The 17,991-nt window shown below is 39.1% G+C and overlaps 1 protein-coding gene across 2 annotated transcripts in view; it reads right to left on the reverse strand.

Moving 5' to 3' along the window:
• The window catches only part of LOC144005375 (glutamate receptor ionotropic, NMDA 2C-like), a 45,730-nt gene that overhangs the window by 12,033 nt on the left and 15,706 nt on the right, over positions 1 to 17,991 (reverse strand). For both annotated transcript variants that reach the window (XM_077503501.1, XM_077503499.1), the window contains exons 4-11: positions 12,417 to 12,482; positions 10,705 to 10,893; positions 9,455 to 9,801; positions 7,116 to 7,230; positions 5,494 to 5,705; positions 4,393 to 4,561; positions 959 to 1,112; positions 688 to 813 (exon numbers count right to left, since the gene is read on the reverse strand). In XM_077503501.1, the coding sequence (XP_077359627.1) occupies positions 688 to 813; positions 959 to 1,112; positions 4,393 to 4,561; positions 5,494 to 5,705; positions 7,116 to 7,230; positions 9,455 to 9,801; positions 10,705 to 10,893; positions 12,417 to 12,482 (1,378 nt within the window). The remainder of the gene's footprint in view (positions 1 to 687; positions 814 to 958; positions 1,113 to 4,392; positions 4,562 to 5,493; positions 5,706 to 7,115; positions 7,231 to 9,454; positions 9,802 to 10,704; positions 10,894 to 12,416; positions 12,483 to 17,991) is intronic.

Below are 17,991 nucleotides of genomic sequence, written 5' to 3' on the forward strand. Positions count from 1 at the left end.
GTTTTAATGCTAGAGCATACAGAAGGCTTTGATGCTGCCTCTCAACTGCACAGAACTGTTGAAGAAATGGTAGTTATTACACAAACGGCCAGCAGGTGGCAGCAGAGCAAAGGAGATCACTTACAATTTGGAATCGATTTGTGAAAACTGATGAAACTTAGCTCTCTTCTAATGCTAATTGCTGCAAAACAGAAACAGATAGAAACATACTTTTTTTCCTGATGAAAGAAGAGACTTTAATCTTTCTTTTGACAGGTTCCATGTTTTTATAGCAATAAATCACAATATTCTGTGGGCCTTGGAAAATCAGTCAAAATCCAGTAAAACAGCAAAAACGGTGCAAAAAGTGCAAAAACGGCAAAAAAAAATTATCTGCATCTCTCCACTTCACATCTTTACTTTTTCTATTGCAAGCGTCCGACAAAAAAAAATGTCTCACAATTTCCATCACGCCACAAGCTGAGCGGTAGCCGCCGCCATCATCCATCTTCCCTTCGATTAGCGCGCTGACGAACGCTAATTAAAAAAAAAACGAGAAAGTGACCTTTTCGGACCCGTGCAACCGGGCACACACTGTCAGAAGTGCATGCTGGGATTGATTAGCTGCAGCCTGGGAAGCCGACACGGGCTCCTGGCATGCAATCGGGGGTGAAGCCCGGGACCGGGTTTGTTTTGTCCAAAACTCACCTTTGGCGCTCACCAAGCTGCGGTTGTACCCGACTGGACTGAAGTACTCGAACACGAAGACGGTCACGGCCACCACCGTCAGGCACATGACGAACATCATGACCCACACGGCCGGGCTGTACGGCTCTGCGGGACGGGACAAGCATGAATGTGTTTCGCAATTTGCCGTTTGCGTGGCGGGCGGATTTAGTTGTCGGCGGGATAAAAAGCTTGATGGAAAGTTTTTGAAAAACGAGGCCATCCCCGGGAGAAAGCGGGAGGACGCGCTCACCGAGGAAAGCGGACGGGGAGACGGTGCCGTTGCTGCGGGCCACCATGACGCTGATTCCCGTCTCCACGAACGGTACGGAGAAGTCGATGATCTCCGAGCGCTCCTCGTTGATGGTGAGCGAGCCGATGGCCATGTCGGCGCGTCTGTACACAACCTGCAAAAGACACGGTTAGCACTTCAGGTTTGGTCAGTTTTATCCTATACTGTACTGCATTCCAAATCTGCAAAAAAAATTATTAGGCCGACACACATCTACCATCTAGTATATATTTTTTTCATTGTTTCCCCTCGCATTTCATCGAAAACCTATATCGAATGTTATACGCTTTGTAAAAAAAAGTAAGTAATTTATAATAATAATAATAATAATAATAATAATAATAATAATAATAATAACATTTTTTTTTGGGGGGGTCCACAAATTTTCCTTTTTTAATTATAAATTACATTTAAATCAGATTTAAAAAAAAAAAAAAAAAAAAAAACGTCTATCAAATGTTCGCATTTTTTGATTTTTTTTGGGGCTTTGGTAAACAAATAAACAAAAAAAAATACAAATTAAAAAAATAAAAAAATTTTAACTTTACTTTTTAAATTTTAAATTAGAGTAAAAAAAAAAAAAAACTTTTGTAAAATGTTATCAGCATTTGTTGACATTTTTTTTTGGCTTTGTAAAAAAATAATAATAATAAATAAAAATAAAAAAATTTAAAAAAAAAACTACTACTACTACTACTACTACTACTAATAATAATAATAATAATAATAATAATAATAATAATACTTTTTTGGTCCCCAATTTTTCGGTTTTTAATTATAAATTAAATAAAAAAAGAAATTAAAAAAAAAAAAAAAAAAACGTCTTATCAAATGTTAGCATTTTTTAAAGATTTTTTTGGGCTTTGTTAAAAAATAATAATAATAATAAAAATAAAAAATAACAACAATAATAATAATGTTTCGTTTTGGTCCCAAAATTTCACTTTTTTAATTTTAAATAACATTTAAATTAGAGAGAAAAAAAAAATAAAAAAATTAAGTCAAATGTTATCAGCATTCTTTGAAGAATTTTTTTGGCTTTGAAGTAAAAAAATAAATAAATAAAAAATAAATAAATAAATAAATAAATAATAATAATAATAATAATAATAATAATAATTTTTTTGGTCCCAAAATGTTTCTTTTTTAATTTTAAATTAAATTTAAATTAGATTTTTTTTTTACGTATATTAAATGTTATTAGTGACATTTGAAAAACGTTTTAAGAAAAATAAAATAAAAAAAAGTTGCCAGGAGTTGGTCATGTCATTACTGGTAGGTCTAGATACCTAATATTACACACAGTATTTAATATTTGCGTACATCATTTACTCATCATTGGTCAGTCTGTCAATCATTACAAAAAAAACACACAAAAAAACACCTGTGAGTGATTGATTGATAACGTCATTTACTCCTCTTATGCAGTCTGCAGTACTTTTCATTGGTCTAAATGTCCAACCATTACATACCACTTGCACCACTTGCAATATTTGGGACGCGCATTTTCAGCGAGGAATCATTTTGTCAACCGAATATACACAATCATAAAGCCTACGCACACGCACGCACATTAGGAGCAGATGCCCATTGCAAGGCTCGTCTCCAGAAAAACACCTGCTCGCGCCGCCTCGCTCTCCTCACATGCGGCAGTTTGATTGCGGCCCATATGCGCGCGCGTGCAAGCGTGCGCGTGCGCGTTTGCGACGCCGTCACACCACTGACCCACTTTAGAGTCCATCAAAGAGACGACGCCCGCAGCGAGGCAGGTGTCGACTGGGAGCGTGGAGGAAGACAACAAAACGCATAGAATACATTAAGTTCATTATCGATTGGTTCCATCTCCAAGTGTGAAAACCTTCATTCGCCGCGCCCAAACATTTTTATATTTTCTGTACAATTTGAAGTGCTGCGCAAAGATGAATGATGTTCATAAAAAAAAAAAAATCTGTCGGTCAATGTCTTGACAAATTGAAAATGTTCACTTAGTAGAAAATTCTAATCGCCTGACATCAGTTTTACAGATTGACAGGAAATTGGGTGGATACGTGCATCTTGACAGGACGCACAAAAAAAAAAAAAAGAAGTCTCAAGGACACTTGCCCGAAGCAGAACAGGAAGGCGGCCATTTTAGTTTGAAGTTGCCATGTTGTGTGAATTCTAAGGATCAAAACCGACGAGGAAAATTGCGCCAATAAGCCCAAATTGGAAGTAAATTATCTTGGGAAATGGATGATACTAAATTGCAAAGCTTTTTCGTTGCGAATGCCATCTCATATAGTTCACTCATTTGCTCCCAATAACGTGTAAATACGTTTTTTTTTATGTTCTAAGTGTCCCAAAGACGTATTTATACGTTTTTTTTTATTTTTATGCTAGAGCATACAGAAGGCTTTGATGCGGCCTCTCAACTGCAAAGAACGGTTGCAAAATGGTAGTTATTACACAAACGGCCAGCAGGTGGCAGCAGAGCAAAGGAGATCAACCAGGGCCATCTAGAAAAAAAGCTGAATTACTTAAAATTTGAAATAGATTTGTGAAAACTAATGAAACTTAGCTCTCTTCTAATGCTAATTGCTGCAAAACGGAAACAGATAGAAACACACTTTTTTTTTTCCCCTGATGAAAGAAGAGACTTTAATCTTTCTTTTGATAGGTTACATGTTTTTATAGCAATAGAACACAATATTCTGTGGGCCTTGCAAAATCAGTCACAATCCAGTAAAACAGCCGGGAGCGAACGGGATTGCGAAATGTGAAAATGGCGGCGAGTGAATGAGTTAACAATGGTGTCAAATTTGGACCACCATTTTAAGGATTCAACTTCAAAATGGCGGCGCAAGGCCCCAATTATCATTGCATTACAGGTTTATGAGTTCCACCAATCGGCACAAAATCTGTCTAAAAAGATGTACGAAAAACTCTCAAGGACCCATGCTCCAAATTGAACAGGAAGTCGGCCATTTTGGTTTGAAGCAGCCATTTTGTAGCGAATTGAAGAGCATGGTGTTAAAGTCGAAGTCCGTCCAAACCTGTCCATTGCTTTTAATCCAGATTTTGTTTGTTGTTGCGCACAAGATGCTCATAAAATGTCACTATTCATCCTTCACAATGGCTGATAAACGCTTTTCAACAACGTCCAAAAGTTGTTTTGTCATTTCAAAGAACAGGAAACTTCCCCCCCCCCCCCCAACAGCAGCTTTCGAGTCTCCGCTCTCGACGGTACCTTGTTGACTGGAAGCAAAATTCAAGATGCAAAACTCTTGTTTTGCCCGCAAGGTGAACGCGCAACAACACTCGGGGAACCCGCGGCGAATGTTTTGTTTTTTTTGTTCGCGGAATCGTCAACTTCAGAAGTCACGGCGAAACTTTTCTCTCGTCGACTCCACGCTTACCTCGCCAATCATACCGTTCCAAATGCCGCGCACCAGCTTGCCGTGCTTGCCGTTGGTGACCAGGTAGAGGTCGTAGGAGAACTTGATGGTGCGGGAGAGTTTTTTCAGGATGTCGATGCAGAAGCCTTTGCAGCACAGCTTGGTGTAGGATTCCGAGTGGCCAATGATGCTAAGGGGCAAAAAAAAAAAAGAGAATTTGTATGAGTACATTCAGTGTTTTAAGGTAGCAATGCATGTGCTGCGTCTACACTTTTTTCCGTTGCCTTTCAGTCGCTTTCAAATCTTTAAGTGCTTCTCAATTATTTTCTGTCATTAGTGAGTACTGAGGGTCTGAGTAATCGGTATCGGTCTGAAAAAAAGTGGTATTGAACATCCCTAGTAATAACTAGCATTTCTGCAACCGTTCTTTGCACTTGAGAGGCTGCATCAAAGCTTTCTGTATGCTCCAGCATAAAAAAAACAAAAACAAAAAAAACCGTATAAATACGTCTTTGGGACACTTAAAACATAAAAAAAAAAAACGTATTTAGACGTTATTGGGAGCAAATGAGTTAATTGGCCCTGGTGCGTTTGTTGGAGACGTTGGCAGCAGCTCTGACAATCGCCGCATCGATTAATCGCGGTGGGTAATTGGAGACCACCTGGCGTCATTACACACGCTAACACGCACACTTGAATCAGCACACATGCAGTCCGGTGAAAGTCGTCAGAGGATGGCCAACAGCCTCTCGCCAAAATGGCCCCGATGGAACACAAAAGCCATATTATGGGATGTCAGGGTAGCAGCTAAAAAGGAGGGGATGTGAACGACGACAACGATGATGATCAAGCCACTTGAGGCCTCACACGTCAAAAACCTTAAACCTTGAAATAAATAAAAAGTCTGGCGTGCTGACTCCTAAGCGGCACAAGTTCTCCAAACGAGAGCTTCAGTGCATGCCATTTGCATAAAATTGCCAAATTTAGATTCGGCTGGCGAGCTTTTTGATCAGTGAAACAAACAAGTGAGCTCGACGGCTCGCTCTTGACCTTGCAAACAAACAAAACATCGTCTCATCCCAGCGTCTGGTGACGCGAAACGCGCGGCGAGCGAGCGCGTACCTTTCCGAGTGGTTGGACTGGCGCCTGCAGGGCACCGTGTTGCGGACGCACGTGCCCGTGCCGGGGTCCACGTTCTCCACCATGACGAAGGGGTGCTCCTCCAACGTGGCCACGGTCAAATGGCGGTCGTCCGTCACGTGCTCCAGGAAGTTGCCGTAGCGCGGCCACACCGGGTAGCGGACCTGCAGGATGCCGCGGCCGTAAGTTCCCACCTGGGGGGGGGGGGGTCGACGTATGAGTGGGCGGTTCCTTGCCACTTGTTGTTAGGCGAAGCATGTGGGGCACAATCATTTCTGCCCCTCAAATCTGATAGGAAGATTGCCATGATCACAATTTTGTCTCCTTGACCATCTTGGAGGGCAATTTCCCATTTGCCCCTAATGCAAAACCACTACCGGGTTCCGAGTACTCCGACTAAAGCTAGCTAAATTCATGCTAGCTAGTCGACAACGTTATGTGAATTCAATCCGGTTGCTTGTTGCTGGGCAGAATAAATGGGGCAAAATCATTTCTGCCCCTCAAAGCCGATAATGAAATTGTGATGTCATGAAAAAAAAAAGGAAACGACACACACATGTGCGAGATAAGCTCAGATATCGGCAGCGGTTCTAGCGGGTCCGGTGACGTTGATGAATGAGGTTGCCGCCAAAGCGGAAATAAACTATTTCAAGCGCAGCTGAGGTTACGTTTTACACTGGGAGGGTTTTACTACATCCTCGTGGTATTTTTTGCGTCATGTGATTCTGTGCAACAAAAACAAAACAGAAAACCAACAATTTGATACCTGCTAATGTCAAGCTAAGCTAATGCTAGATAGAATGCTAGCTCACTGAATTCGTTAGCTATAGTCAGTCAAGAGAAGAATCGTGAAATTTGGGGGCCCATCAGAAAATATAAATAAAAAAATAAAGCAGTAAATATAACATTAGCATCTCTTGCCATTAGCATGATTACATAGAAGCTAGCTCATCGAACTTGTCAGCTACATTTTGAACAAATCAAAATAGGAACGATGAACTTTCGGAGACCATCTAATAAATAATTAAAAAAACAAAACAAAACAAAAAAAACGTTTTCTTGCACTAAGCATAAATTATTAGTTAGCGTTAAGTCAGTTTTCATGGAAGTGAGGCTAACAGAAGCACGCTAGCTTCCTAACCATCAAACAAAACAACAACTGTATTATACTCGTACTTTTGCTTTCGATTCGTATGATTACATAGAATCATTTTAAATTTTATTTTAGGCAGACCATCAAATAAATACAAATAACATTTTCTTGCACCAAGCAGGAACGGGTTAGTTAGCATTAGCATTACGATCCCAAACCTATTGGCGTGATTATGACACGTTCAAGTCAGTTTTCGAGGCTAAAATTAGCCGGCTAGCTTCCAAACCAGCAAACAAAACAACATATGCCGCATTGTACTCATTGTTGTCCCCCCCCCGCCCCCCCCCCCCCCCCCCAATACGTTTTGTGTCTTTGCTTTTATTGTGACATGAATAATACGTTCGAGTAGCTTAACACACATTAGCGCAAGCAACCATCTGCAGAGATAATTTCTTTGTCAGGAAGCTGCGAGATTTATGAGGAGAATCACAAATTTCCGCCGCGCGCGTACCTTGTCCCACACTCTTTCTCGGTCCAGGGCGATGATAACCATAGAGGGGTTGGAGAGGAAGCCCCTGCTGTTGAATGACAGGTCTCTCCTTTCCCACGTCACATTCAGCATGTGCCTACAAAAAGTCACGATGGGGAGAAAAAAAAAACAAAAAAAGTTTCCAATCAGGAAACTTTTACCACGTCGCACGAGGGAATTTGCATATTCATTTGTACGCTCGCAATCATCGCTTTCTAATTAAACCTGCAGCTCCCCCAGGAGGCTTCAATCTAATGCCGAGTAAGTCATTAGGGGGATGAGAGGAGGCCGGCAGTGTTGTTGTAGTTCTGACGTTTGTTATACGCTTGTGCGTACTATGCGATACGGTCGGGACAGATTGGCTTGTGAAGAATAAATCAAAGTTGATTTGCATGTGAGGCCACAGGCAAGACGCACAGAATGACTCTTGAGTCCAGGGTTAAAAAAAAAAAAAAACAGACAAAGATTATTATTGAGTTGGGGAAAAGTGTAATAATTAAAGCTGGCTTGGTCAAATTTGGTCATCAAACGTTTCTACTTGGGATGCACGATAATATCGGTGGCCGATAATTATCGGCAATTATCGACCAATTTGATTTAATACAGATAAAGCAGATAATAAAGAAATTCACAGAAAATTATCGGCATTTATCGACCAAATTTGATTTAATACAGATAGAGCTGATAATAAAGAAATTTGCCAAAAAATTATCGGCAATTATCAACCAATTTGATTTAATACAGATAAAGCAGATAATAAAGAAATTCACAGAAAATTATCGGCATTTATCGACCAAATTTGATTTACTACAGATAGAGCTGATAATAAAGAAATTTGCCAAAAATTATCGGCAATTATCAACCAATTTGATTTAATACAGATAAAGCAGATAATAAAGAAATTTGCCAAAAATTATCGGCAATTATCAACCAATTTGATTTAATACAAATAAAGCTGATAATAAAGCGATTTGCCAAAAATTATCGGCAATTATCAACCAATTTTACATCATACAGATAAAGCAGATAATAAAGAAATTCACAGAAAATTATCGGCAATTACCGACCAATTTGATTTAATACAGATAAAGCTGATAATAAAGAAATTTGCCAAAAATTATCGGCAATTATCAACCAATTTTACATTATACAGATAAAGCAGATAATAAAGAAATTCACAGAAAATTATCGGCAATTATCAACCAATTTGATTTAATACAGATAAAGCAGATAATAAAGAAATTTGCCAAAAATTATCGGCAATTATCAACCAATTTGATTTAATACAGATAAAGCAGATAATAAAGAAATTTGCCAAAAATTATCGGCAATTATCAACCAATTTGATTTAATACAGATAAAGCAGATAATAAAGAAATTTGCCAAAATTTATCGGCAATTATCAACCAATTTGATTTAATACAAATAAAGCTGATAATAAAGCAATTTGCCAAAAATTATCGGCAATTATCAACCAATTTTACATCATACAGATAAAGCAGATAATAAAGAAATTCACAGAAAATTATCGGCAATTACCGACCAATTTGATTTAATACAGATAAAGCTGGTAATAAAGAAATTTGCCAAAAATTATCGGCAATTATCAATCAATTTGACGTCAAACAGACGAACCAGATAATAAAGAAATTTGCCATAATTAATCGGCAATTATCAAACAATTTGGTGTCATACAGATAAACCAGATAATAAAGAAATTGGCCGAAAATTATCGGCAATTATCGAACAATTTGACGTCAAACAGATAAACCATATCATAGACAAATTTGCCAATAATTATTGACAATTGTCAAACAATTTGGTGTAAACCAGATAATAGAGAAATTGGCCGAAAATTATCGGCAATTATTGACCAATTTGATCTCATACAGATCAACTAGATAATAAAGAAATCGGGCAATAATAATAGACATAACAATAATTTGTTGTGGTTGTGGCTCATATCAATAAAATTAAATGTTGTAAAGTTTACACAATGTTTCAATGTATTTGTACATGTTAGACTTATAGTAGGAATTGAGAGTATATTTGTATACAAGTTAATTTTGCAAACAATTATCGGCTTACTTATCGGTTATCTAAATGATTGGTTTATCGGTTGAAAATAGCATTATCGTGCATCCCTAGTTTCTACCATGCTCCGCCAACTAGGAATGGCAAAAACTATTTGCAATTTCACAGGGAATCCAAAAATAACCTTGGGTGATGAGCCATATGCTGCTTCACCAAGTCTCAAGACGCAAAGAACGATCGCAGACTTCTCAAAGCGACTTCGTCAACGTGGGAATCGCAAAGCGTACCTGAAGAGCGTGTTGTTGTTGTTTCCGGAGTGCTCGGCGGGCTTGCCGCAGTCGCCGAGCCCGTCGGGGATGAAGCCGCGCTGCTTCTTGAAGCTCTCGGCGCCCTTGGCCACGATGGCGACGCCCTCGCGCACCCGCTGCCGCAAGCTCTTGCGCCACTGCTCCGTGATGACGCCGATCACGCCCACGGGGAAGCTGGCGGGCGGCGGCGCCTCCGGGTTGCCCACCGCCGAGCTGGGCAGGATCCAGATGTAGCCCGGCCCCACCAGGCCCACCTCAAAGGCCTGGCGGAAGAGGAAGTGCGCCTCTTCGAAGGAGCAGTACACCAGCAGGACCTGGGAGTCCACCTGGCCATAACGCAAATTCAAATTAGCGAGAACATTATGGGGTCATGTATATTACAAATATTTTTGCGTTTTTAACTCATTCACTCCCAGCCATTTTCACTTAAAAATATGGAACCTACCGAAAGAAAGATAAAAAAAAAAAAAAAAAAAATTATTTCTGTTTCTGTTTTGCAGCAATTCGCATTAGCAGAGCTTAAATAAATGCCATCATTATTCACAAATCTGTTTTAAAGCTTTGTTGCAACATGGCCCTGGTTGATCTCTTATACTCTGATGCCACCTGCTGGCCGTTGTTGTAATAACTATCATTAGGGGGTGTGCCAAAAAAAAAAAAAAAAAAAATCGGTTCATAAAAGAATCGAGATTCTCATTTTTTTAACCGAATCGAATCGATATGTAATATCCAAAAATCGATTTTATTTAAATTAGAAATGAAGAAGAAGAAGGGGAAAAGGCAGTTGTAGCCCACATGCTGTTTTTGTGGAAAACACACACAAAAAAAGTGGAAAAAGCAGAAATCATTTTCAATCAAATAATCGAGAATCGAAAATCGCAGACCCAAAAATCGTAATCAAATCGAATCGTGAGACAGTCAAAGTTTCTCAGACCTAACTATCATTTAGGGGTTAGGGGTTATTCAGGGGTTAATATCGATTCGATTCGATTAATAAATGAGAATCTCGATTCTTTTATGAATCGATTTTTTGGCACACCCCTACGATCATTCTCTTCAGTTAGGCTGCAACAAAGCCTTCTGTATGCTCTAGCATTAAAAAAAAAAAAAAAAAAAAAGGGAAAAACGTATAAATACGTCTTTGGGATAATGGTAATATATAAAATAGAATGTATTTATACGTTTTTGGGAGCAAACGAGTTAATAGAGTATCGCTACTAATATCGTACCTGCTGCAGAATGCGCCTGGTCCTCATGTCGTTGGCCCCGACGGACATCTCCATGGTGAGCACGTCCTGGAGGTCCCACATGAAATACGATGTATCCGTGTAGGCCTGAACGATGTCCACAAAGGTGTCGTAGCCCGGCAGGAGGCTGGTGATGATGGCAAACTCGCCCCAGTCGTATTCCTCCATGATCTAACCAGTCAAGTTTTGGAAGAGAAAAAAAAATGTCATAACTTCAGCAAAATTGAAGAAAGAGATGACGTTTTTGGACCACAAAAAATAAAAAATTTGAGCATAAAAGTGTGACTTGAAGGAATCCATGAGACACCTCAATTCAATCTCTTTAAGGTGGTGAGAAGTTGCCACCGTATCTTGTTAAGTAACAATGTAAGTGCAAACGCAAGTCACAACAGTAAACATTTTCCACAGAAAAACGAGCCGAGTAACACAAAGTTTTTGTTAATATCATTATCACCTGTACCATTTTCTCCGTTGGTTACAAAAATGAAGACAATTGTAGTATGACTGGACTCCATTTAGGTTAAAATACATGTTTCGCTGATAGCGAGTTAGCTTAGCTTAGCTTAGCTTAGCGTGATTGGAAGCCCAACAAAGTCTTGACTCGGACAAGTACCTTTGATGAGTAGCTAGTTTGTTTTATTAGATGATAAAATACAAGAAATCTTGAAAAACTACACTTTGTTACTTAAAAATTTCGGATTGAAATCCAAGTTAGCTTAGCTTAGCATCATGCGAGTTGCCTTCGAAAAGATAGTATTACACCCTGGCTTGTGGTTGATGCTAAGCTAATCCAATTGTAGTATGACTGGACCCCATTTAAGTTAAAGTTTATGTTTAGCTGATGGCGAGTTAGCTTAGCTTAGCGTGATAGGAAACCCGACAAAGTCTTGACTAGGACAAGTTTGCATTTAAAAGCCAACTTTTGAAAACAAAACAATTGAGTCATACCTTTGATGAGTAGCTTGTTTGTTTTATTAGATTATAAAATACAAGAAATCTTGAAAAACTACACTTCGTTACTTAAAAATTTCAGTATGAAATCGAAGTTAGCTTAGCTTAGCTTAGCATCATGTGAGTTGCCTTCGAAAAGATAGTATTACACCCTGGCTTGTTGTTGATGCTAAGCTAATCCAATTGTAGTATGACTGGACCCCATTTAGGTTAAAATGTATGTTTAGCTGATAGCGAGTTAGCTTAGCTTAGCGTGATAGGAAACCCGACAAAGTCTTGACTAGGACAAGTTCACATATAAATGCCAAATTTTGAGAACCAAACAATTGAGTCATACCTTTGATGAGTAGCTAGAAATCTTGAAAAACTACATTTCGCTACTGAAAAATTCCGGTATGAGATCCAAGTTAGCTTAGCTTAGCATCATGCGAGTTGCCTTCGATAAGATCGTATTACACCCTGGCTTGCGGTTGATGCTAAGCTAATATGTAGCAGCCGGATATTTGCTGCATTGTATGACAATGTACAGTAATCTGAATTAGTTCCATTAAATCCCCAAATGGCAGCGAAGGTCAGACTCGACTAATCCTTCGGGACGTCTTAGCAGGCAATCTGTGCCCATTTGTAATCACAACTTAAATCCGGAATCCTCTTGCCAATTTTTCCCCTCCATCTGAATACGTCACGAATGAAATCGGCCGATTCAAGACGGTCGGGTTTGACCATTTGCTCGGCCAGCATACCTTGAACATGCACAGGATCTGCTGCTCCAGAGACGCGCCCATTTGCAGGAACGAGGATCCCTCCGCCTGCCAAGACAACCGGGGAGTTTGATTTCCTGCTAATTACGGTATATTTGGAATGTTTTAAATAAGAAATTTTTTTAATTAAAAAAAAAAAAAAATCTTTGACAAAAACATGACGTTTTAATTGACTTAAAAAAAAAAATAAAAAAAAACGTTGCTTTTTTGTAGCAAGTCTTACTGTACACGATGACGTTTGACATTTTATGTATGCTCATTAAGTTTCCGTGTTTGCTCTCAAGTGTGTGAACGAGATGCTCCCTTTCTGTCACGATCTGGCATGTGTGTTAGCATTCGTTAGCATATCATCTGCGCGTGTGTTTGTGTGTTAGCATACATTAGCATATCTGCTCATACAAGATGGGACGCGATCTTTACAACAGCATATGCACTGATTTTTTGTTGTTATTCTTGTGTCAGCCAGTGTACGACCCCAACACAGTCATGGGCCACATGTTATTAAATATATTCAGCAGGGGTGTGAATTGCCTCGTACCTGACGATTCGATTCGTATCACGATTCACAGGGCACGATTCGATTCGATGCCGATTAATCCCGATACAAATTTATACGTCGATTGTTGCAATTTTTTAAATAAAATTTTTTGTACAGCATAACATTTGGATGAAAATTTATTTTTTTATTTATTTATATTCATGTTAGAACAGCATTGAAATAAAATATTAAGGCTTAATGTTCATTAATATAACATTCTTCCATGCTTCAGGTGTGAACCCCAACCTGAAGTAAAGACGTTTTGTTGAATATTTTTCCATTAAAAATGGAAGTTTAAAAATCGATTCAGCCGCCCATTGAATCGATTCAAGAATTGCGTGATGCAATATCGCGATATATTGCCGAATCGATTTTTTTTTTTAACACCCCTAATATTCAGTATGAAAAAACTTGATTGAAAGAATGAAAGCCCAGAAACATAAACTGAGTGGTTGGCTGAGAAAAATCAATGTTCTTTGGGGCATATGTGCTGATATTATGTTTTTGTAAAAGCTATGCGGCCATCCGCATAGTTCAACAAATCCCTTAAAAATCCAAATATTAGTTCAATGAGTCTAATAATGAAGACATTTGTTATCGAATCAAATGTTTTGGTACATTTCCAGGACACCCAAATAAATGAAAGGTTTTGGGTGAAGCTATGCAGCTGTCCGCATAGTCTACAAGTACACTTTTTTTCTGCTCCAAATAACTGCAATGTCGCAATTAGATCATGAATCGACATCTGACATTTTTCGCCAAAGCATTCTGACGTGATTTGTAGTATTTTGGAGATCCGAAGGCGCCTGTGATGTAAGCAGGCGCAAGAAATATGAACGCAAAATATCAGATGTGATAGCTTGCTGCAAGAAGGCGTCGGAATGAAGTAATGTTGTATCTATTTTAACAGCCGCGCTACAACAAGCGCTTACATCTACAAGATGTCTTGTCACGCGTGTTTCGCCGATAAAAAAAAAAAAAAAGTAGCGAGGGCGGGAACGCATAGTGTTAAACTGTCAAAGTGCCTTTTGGGAGCCGACTCTCGGGGGCTCGTCTCCGAGGGCGAAGAGCTGTCATCTCCCAACCCCTCCGTGAAACCCCGCCCCCCCCCAATTTAATCTCAGTCTGGGGTTGCTCGGGCTTCGCCCCGGGAGGCTTGCGGCGCTGCCGCGACACAAGGCGAGCCTTAAAAATAGCGCGCAAGCGTGTCCGCCTGTCACGAAAGCAGAAAAAAATACAAATAAAAAAAAGCACAACAGGGACTTGGTGCTTGATAGTGACAAGATCGGTTGCTTTAAGAAGCATTATTAACCTCTAAATCGGAGGTCACGTTAACCCACGTCCAACCAAGTTGCTAGTATGTAACGGCAATTATATAAAATGAGGCTTCAAAATTAAAGTGATACTTTACTTATTTAAACATGAATATTTTGTCTCTAATAAATTTCAGATTTTCATTATTTTTCACGTACAATTAGTACCTTTAAAAACACATTTTGCAACTTGCTGTCGACTGAAGATGACATCACAAGAGCTTCAGGTAACCAATCACAGCTCAGCTTGTGAATGTCACATGACCAAACCTAGAAAACAGGTGAGCTGTGATTGGTTACCTGAGCCCTTGTGATGTCATTTTCAGTCGACAGCAAGTTGCAAAATGTGTTTTTAAAAGGTACTATTGTACGTGAAAAATAATGAAAGTATCAAATGAATTAGAGACAAAATATGAACTTTTTATTGCTATAATGGGCTCAATAAGTGAAGTATCCCTTTAACTCATTCACTCCCAGCATGGAACCTATCAAAAAAAAGATTAAAGTCTCTTATTTCATCAGGAAAAAAAAGTATGTTTCTATCTGTTTCCGTTTTGCAGCAATTAGCATTAGAAGAGAGCTAAGTTTCATCAGTTTTCACGAAAAATTGTAAGTAATTGAGCTTTTTTTTCTACATGGCCCTGGTTGATCTCCTTTGCTCTGCTGCCACCTGCTGGCCGTTTGTGTAATAACTACCATTTCTGCAACCGTTCTTTGCAGTTGAGAGTCTGCATCAAAGCTTTCTGTATGCTCTAGCATAAAATAAAATAATTTTATTTATTTATTTATTTTAAACGTATAAATACGTCTTTGGGACACTTAGAACGTTTAAAAAAAAACATATTTATACGTTATTGGGAGTAAATGAGTTAAAAGCAGATGAATGCGTTGAAACCACCCCCCCACTGTTTCAACCGCCTCCCAAAATGATCAGAAAAACTGAAACATGAAGGTTATATCTCCACAAATGAACACCTGCTCGTCATTGTTAGCTGGTGTGGCGCAAGAGACTCCGCCCCCAAATGCCCACCAAGGGAAGTGGGAAAACGCAAACAAAACAGGCAGAACGGGAACATGACAACCTTGTGCTCCACTTTCTGCCGCCAACACCTTGGAGTGGTCACAACGACGTAATTAGCAGTCCCGCGGCAGCGTGTGCGAACATGACAGGCCAAGCGCAGCCTTGGCAGGTAGCGCACCTGTGCCATGTGACCCGACTGGCGGCAGTCTGGATACAGTCAAGAAAACAAAACAAGGCTGGCCAACTTTGGTTGTTTGGATTTCGTATTTGGATATCTATGACTTGATCATTTTTACTCTCTTTTACTTTGCAAACCCTAAATCTACCCTAACCATATGCTGCACTACCCTCGCCACAACCTAAGCTAACCCAAAACAATCCAAACATTACACTAGCATTATGCTAAACCTACCCTAGCGCTAACTATAGAAAATTTGACTGGAACACAAACCTTACCCTACTTTAAAAGATTTTCTAGAAAAATGTCATTTTTCTATGAAGGTATTCGGCGTGCAACATGGCCAATTTGCCAACCTCAATTTTTTTTTTTTGTTGGTTTGTATACAAATATCACAGCAAGAGCAATTACGGTCGTAAGCGACGATTATAAGCGAAGCATCGCGCTTGCGTCTTTGAGGATTTGTTACAATTTGCCGCCGCCGCCACCAGATGAGCAGTTTGCCGCACTCTTGGACCGCAAATCGGTCTCACCGGATCGGACCGCCGTTTCCCTTTTTAGGGTTCATTCATTTATTTTTAACGGGACAGTTTGACCTGCTTTCGCTGTTTGTTTTTCGGATCGCTCACTTCTGGCCTCTTCCGAAAAAGGAGGCCAACCCCTCCGAAGCCCAGTGGTATTCCAGCCGAGAAAAGTCTTTCATTTTCATTTTTTTTTTTTTTTTTTCACCGGGAATGAAACTTCATTAATTAGCGCCAGCCCGCCTACGGACTTCAACTCGTTTGGCTCGATAATTTGACAGAGGCGGCGAGGCAGCGTGTGGCCAAAAATGTGACACCTTGCCATCACGTGTTTGCTAAGGCATGGCTTCGTCACAATTTCACAAACATCAAATTTAATTTCAAAGCATGCAGAAAGTGTGAAATATTGCATCCCCATTCAAAGCATGCAGAAGGTTCAAAATACAAAAAAAATTCAAAGTAACTTAAATCCTGTTTTCAGTCGATCATATGACACTACTATTTTTCCCTTATTCAAAGCATACTAAATGTGCGAAAACTTACTGCATGCTTTGAATGAATGGAAAATAGTAATGTCAACTGACAATCAGCATGAACCAGGCTTTAAGTCCAACTTTGAATTTTTTAATTCTAAATATTCCCTCATTCAAAGCATGCAAAAAGTGTGAAATATTGCATCCCCATTCAAAGCATGCAGAAGGTTCAAAATGTAAAAAAATTCAAAGTGTAACTTAAATTCTGTTTTGGGCTTCAGTCAATCATATGACACTACTATTTTTCCCTTATTCAAAGCATACAAAATGTGCGAAAACTTACTGCATGCTTTGAATGAATGGCAAATAATAATGTCATCTGATAATCAGCATGAACCAGGCTTTAAGTCCAACTTTGAATTTTTTAATTCTAAATATTCCCTCATTCAAAGCATGCAAAAAGTGTGAAATATTGCATCCCCATTCAAAGCATGCAGAAGGTTCAAAATGTAAAAAAATTCAAAGTGTAACTTAAATTCTGTTTTGGGCTTCAGTCAATCATATGACACTACTATTTTTCCCTTATTCAAAGCATACAAAATGTGCGAAAACTTACTGCATGCTTTGAATGAATGGCAAATAATAATGTCATCTGATAATCAGCATGAACCAGGCTTTAAGTCCAACTTTGAATTTTTTAATTCTAAATATTCCCTCATTCAAAGCATGCAAAAAGTGTGAAATATTGCATCCCCATTCAAAGCATGCAGAAGGTTCAAAATGTAAAAAAATTCAAAGTGTAACTTAAATTCTGTTTTGGGCTTCAGTCAATCATATGACACTACTATTTTTCCCTTATTCAAAGCATACAAAATGTGTGAACTTACTGCATGCTTTGAATAAATGGCAAAATAGTAATGTCAACTGACAATCAGCATGAACCAGGCTTTAAGTCCAACTTTGAATTTTTTAATTCAAAATATTCAGATAACATTACTATTTTCCCCTCATTCAAAGCATGCAGAAAGTGTGAAACGTTGCATCCCCATTCAAAGCATGCAGAAGGTTCAAAATATAAAAAATTCAAAGTGCAACTTAAATCCTGTTTTAGGCTTCAGTCGATCATATGACACTACTATTTTTCCCTTATTCAAAGCATACAAAATGTGTGAACTTACTGCATGCTTTGAATAAATGGCAAAATAGTAATGTCAACTGACAATCAGCATGAACCAGGCTTTAAATCCAACTTTCACATAACTTTTGTCAAAATGGCAATTTAGCTTTTTACACAGCTCTCCAAATGGCCCTAATGAGATTGTTCAGGCGTACCCAATAAAGTGTTGCGTTTTCAAGCATTCGTAATGGGAATGACGCACGCCGCATCTGCATGCGCTCCATACACACACATTACACGCACGCACAAAGGCCGTAACCCGGACTCATAGGACTTCCTCCCCCGCCTGGGCGAGGCTGCCGCTTCTTTTTCCAACACCATCGGAGACGTTCGTCA

The sequence above is a fragment of the Festucalex cinctus genome, chromosome 17 (genome assembly GCF_051991245.1).
Source record: "Festucalex cinctus isolate MCC-2025b chromosome 17, RoL_Fcin_1.0, whole genome shotgun sequence".
Lineage (NCBI taxonomy): Eukaryota > Metazoa > Chordata > Actinopteri > Syngnathiformes > Syngnathidae > Festucalex > Festucalex cinctus.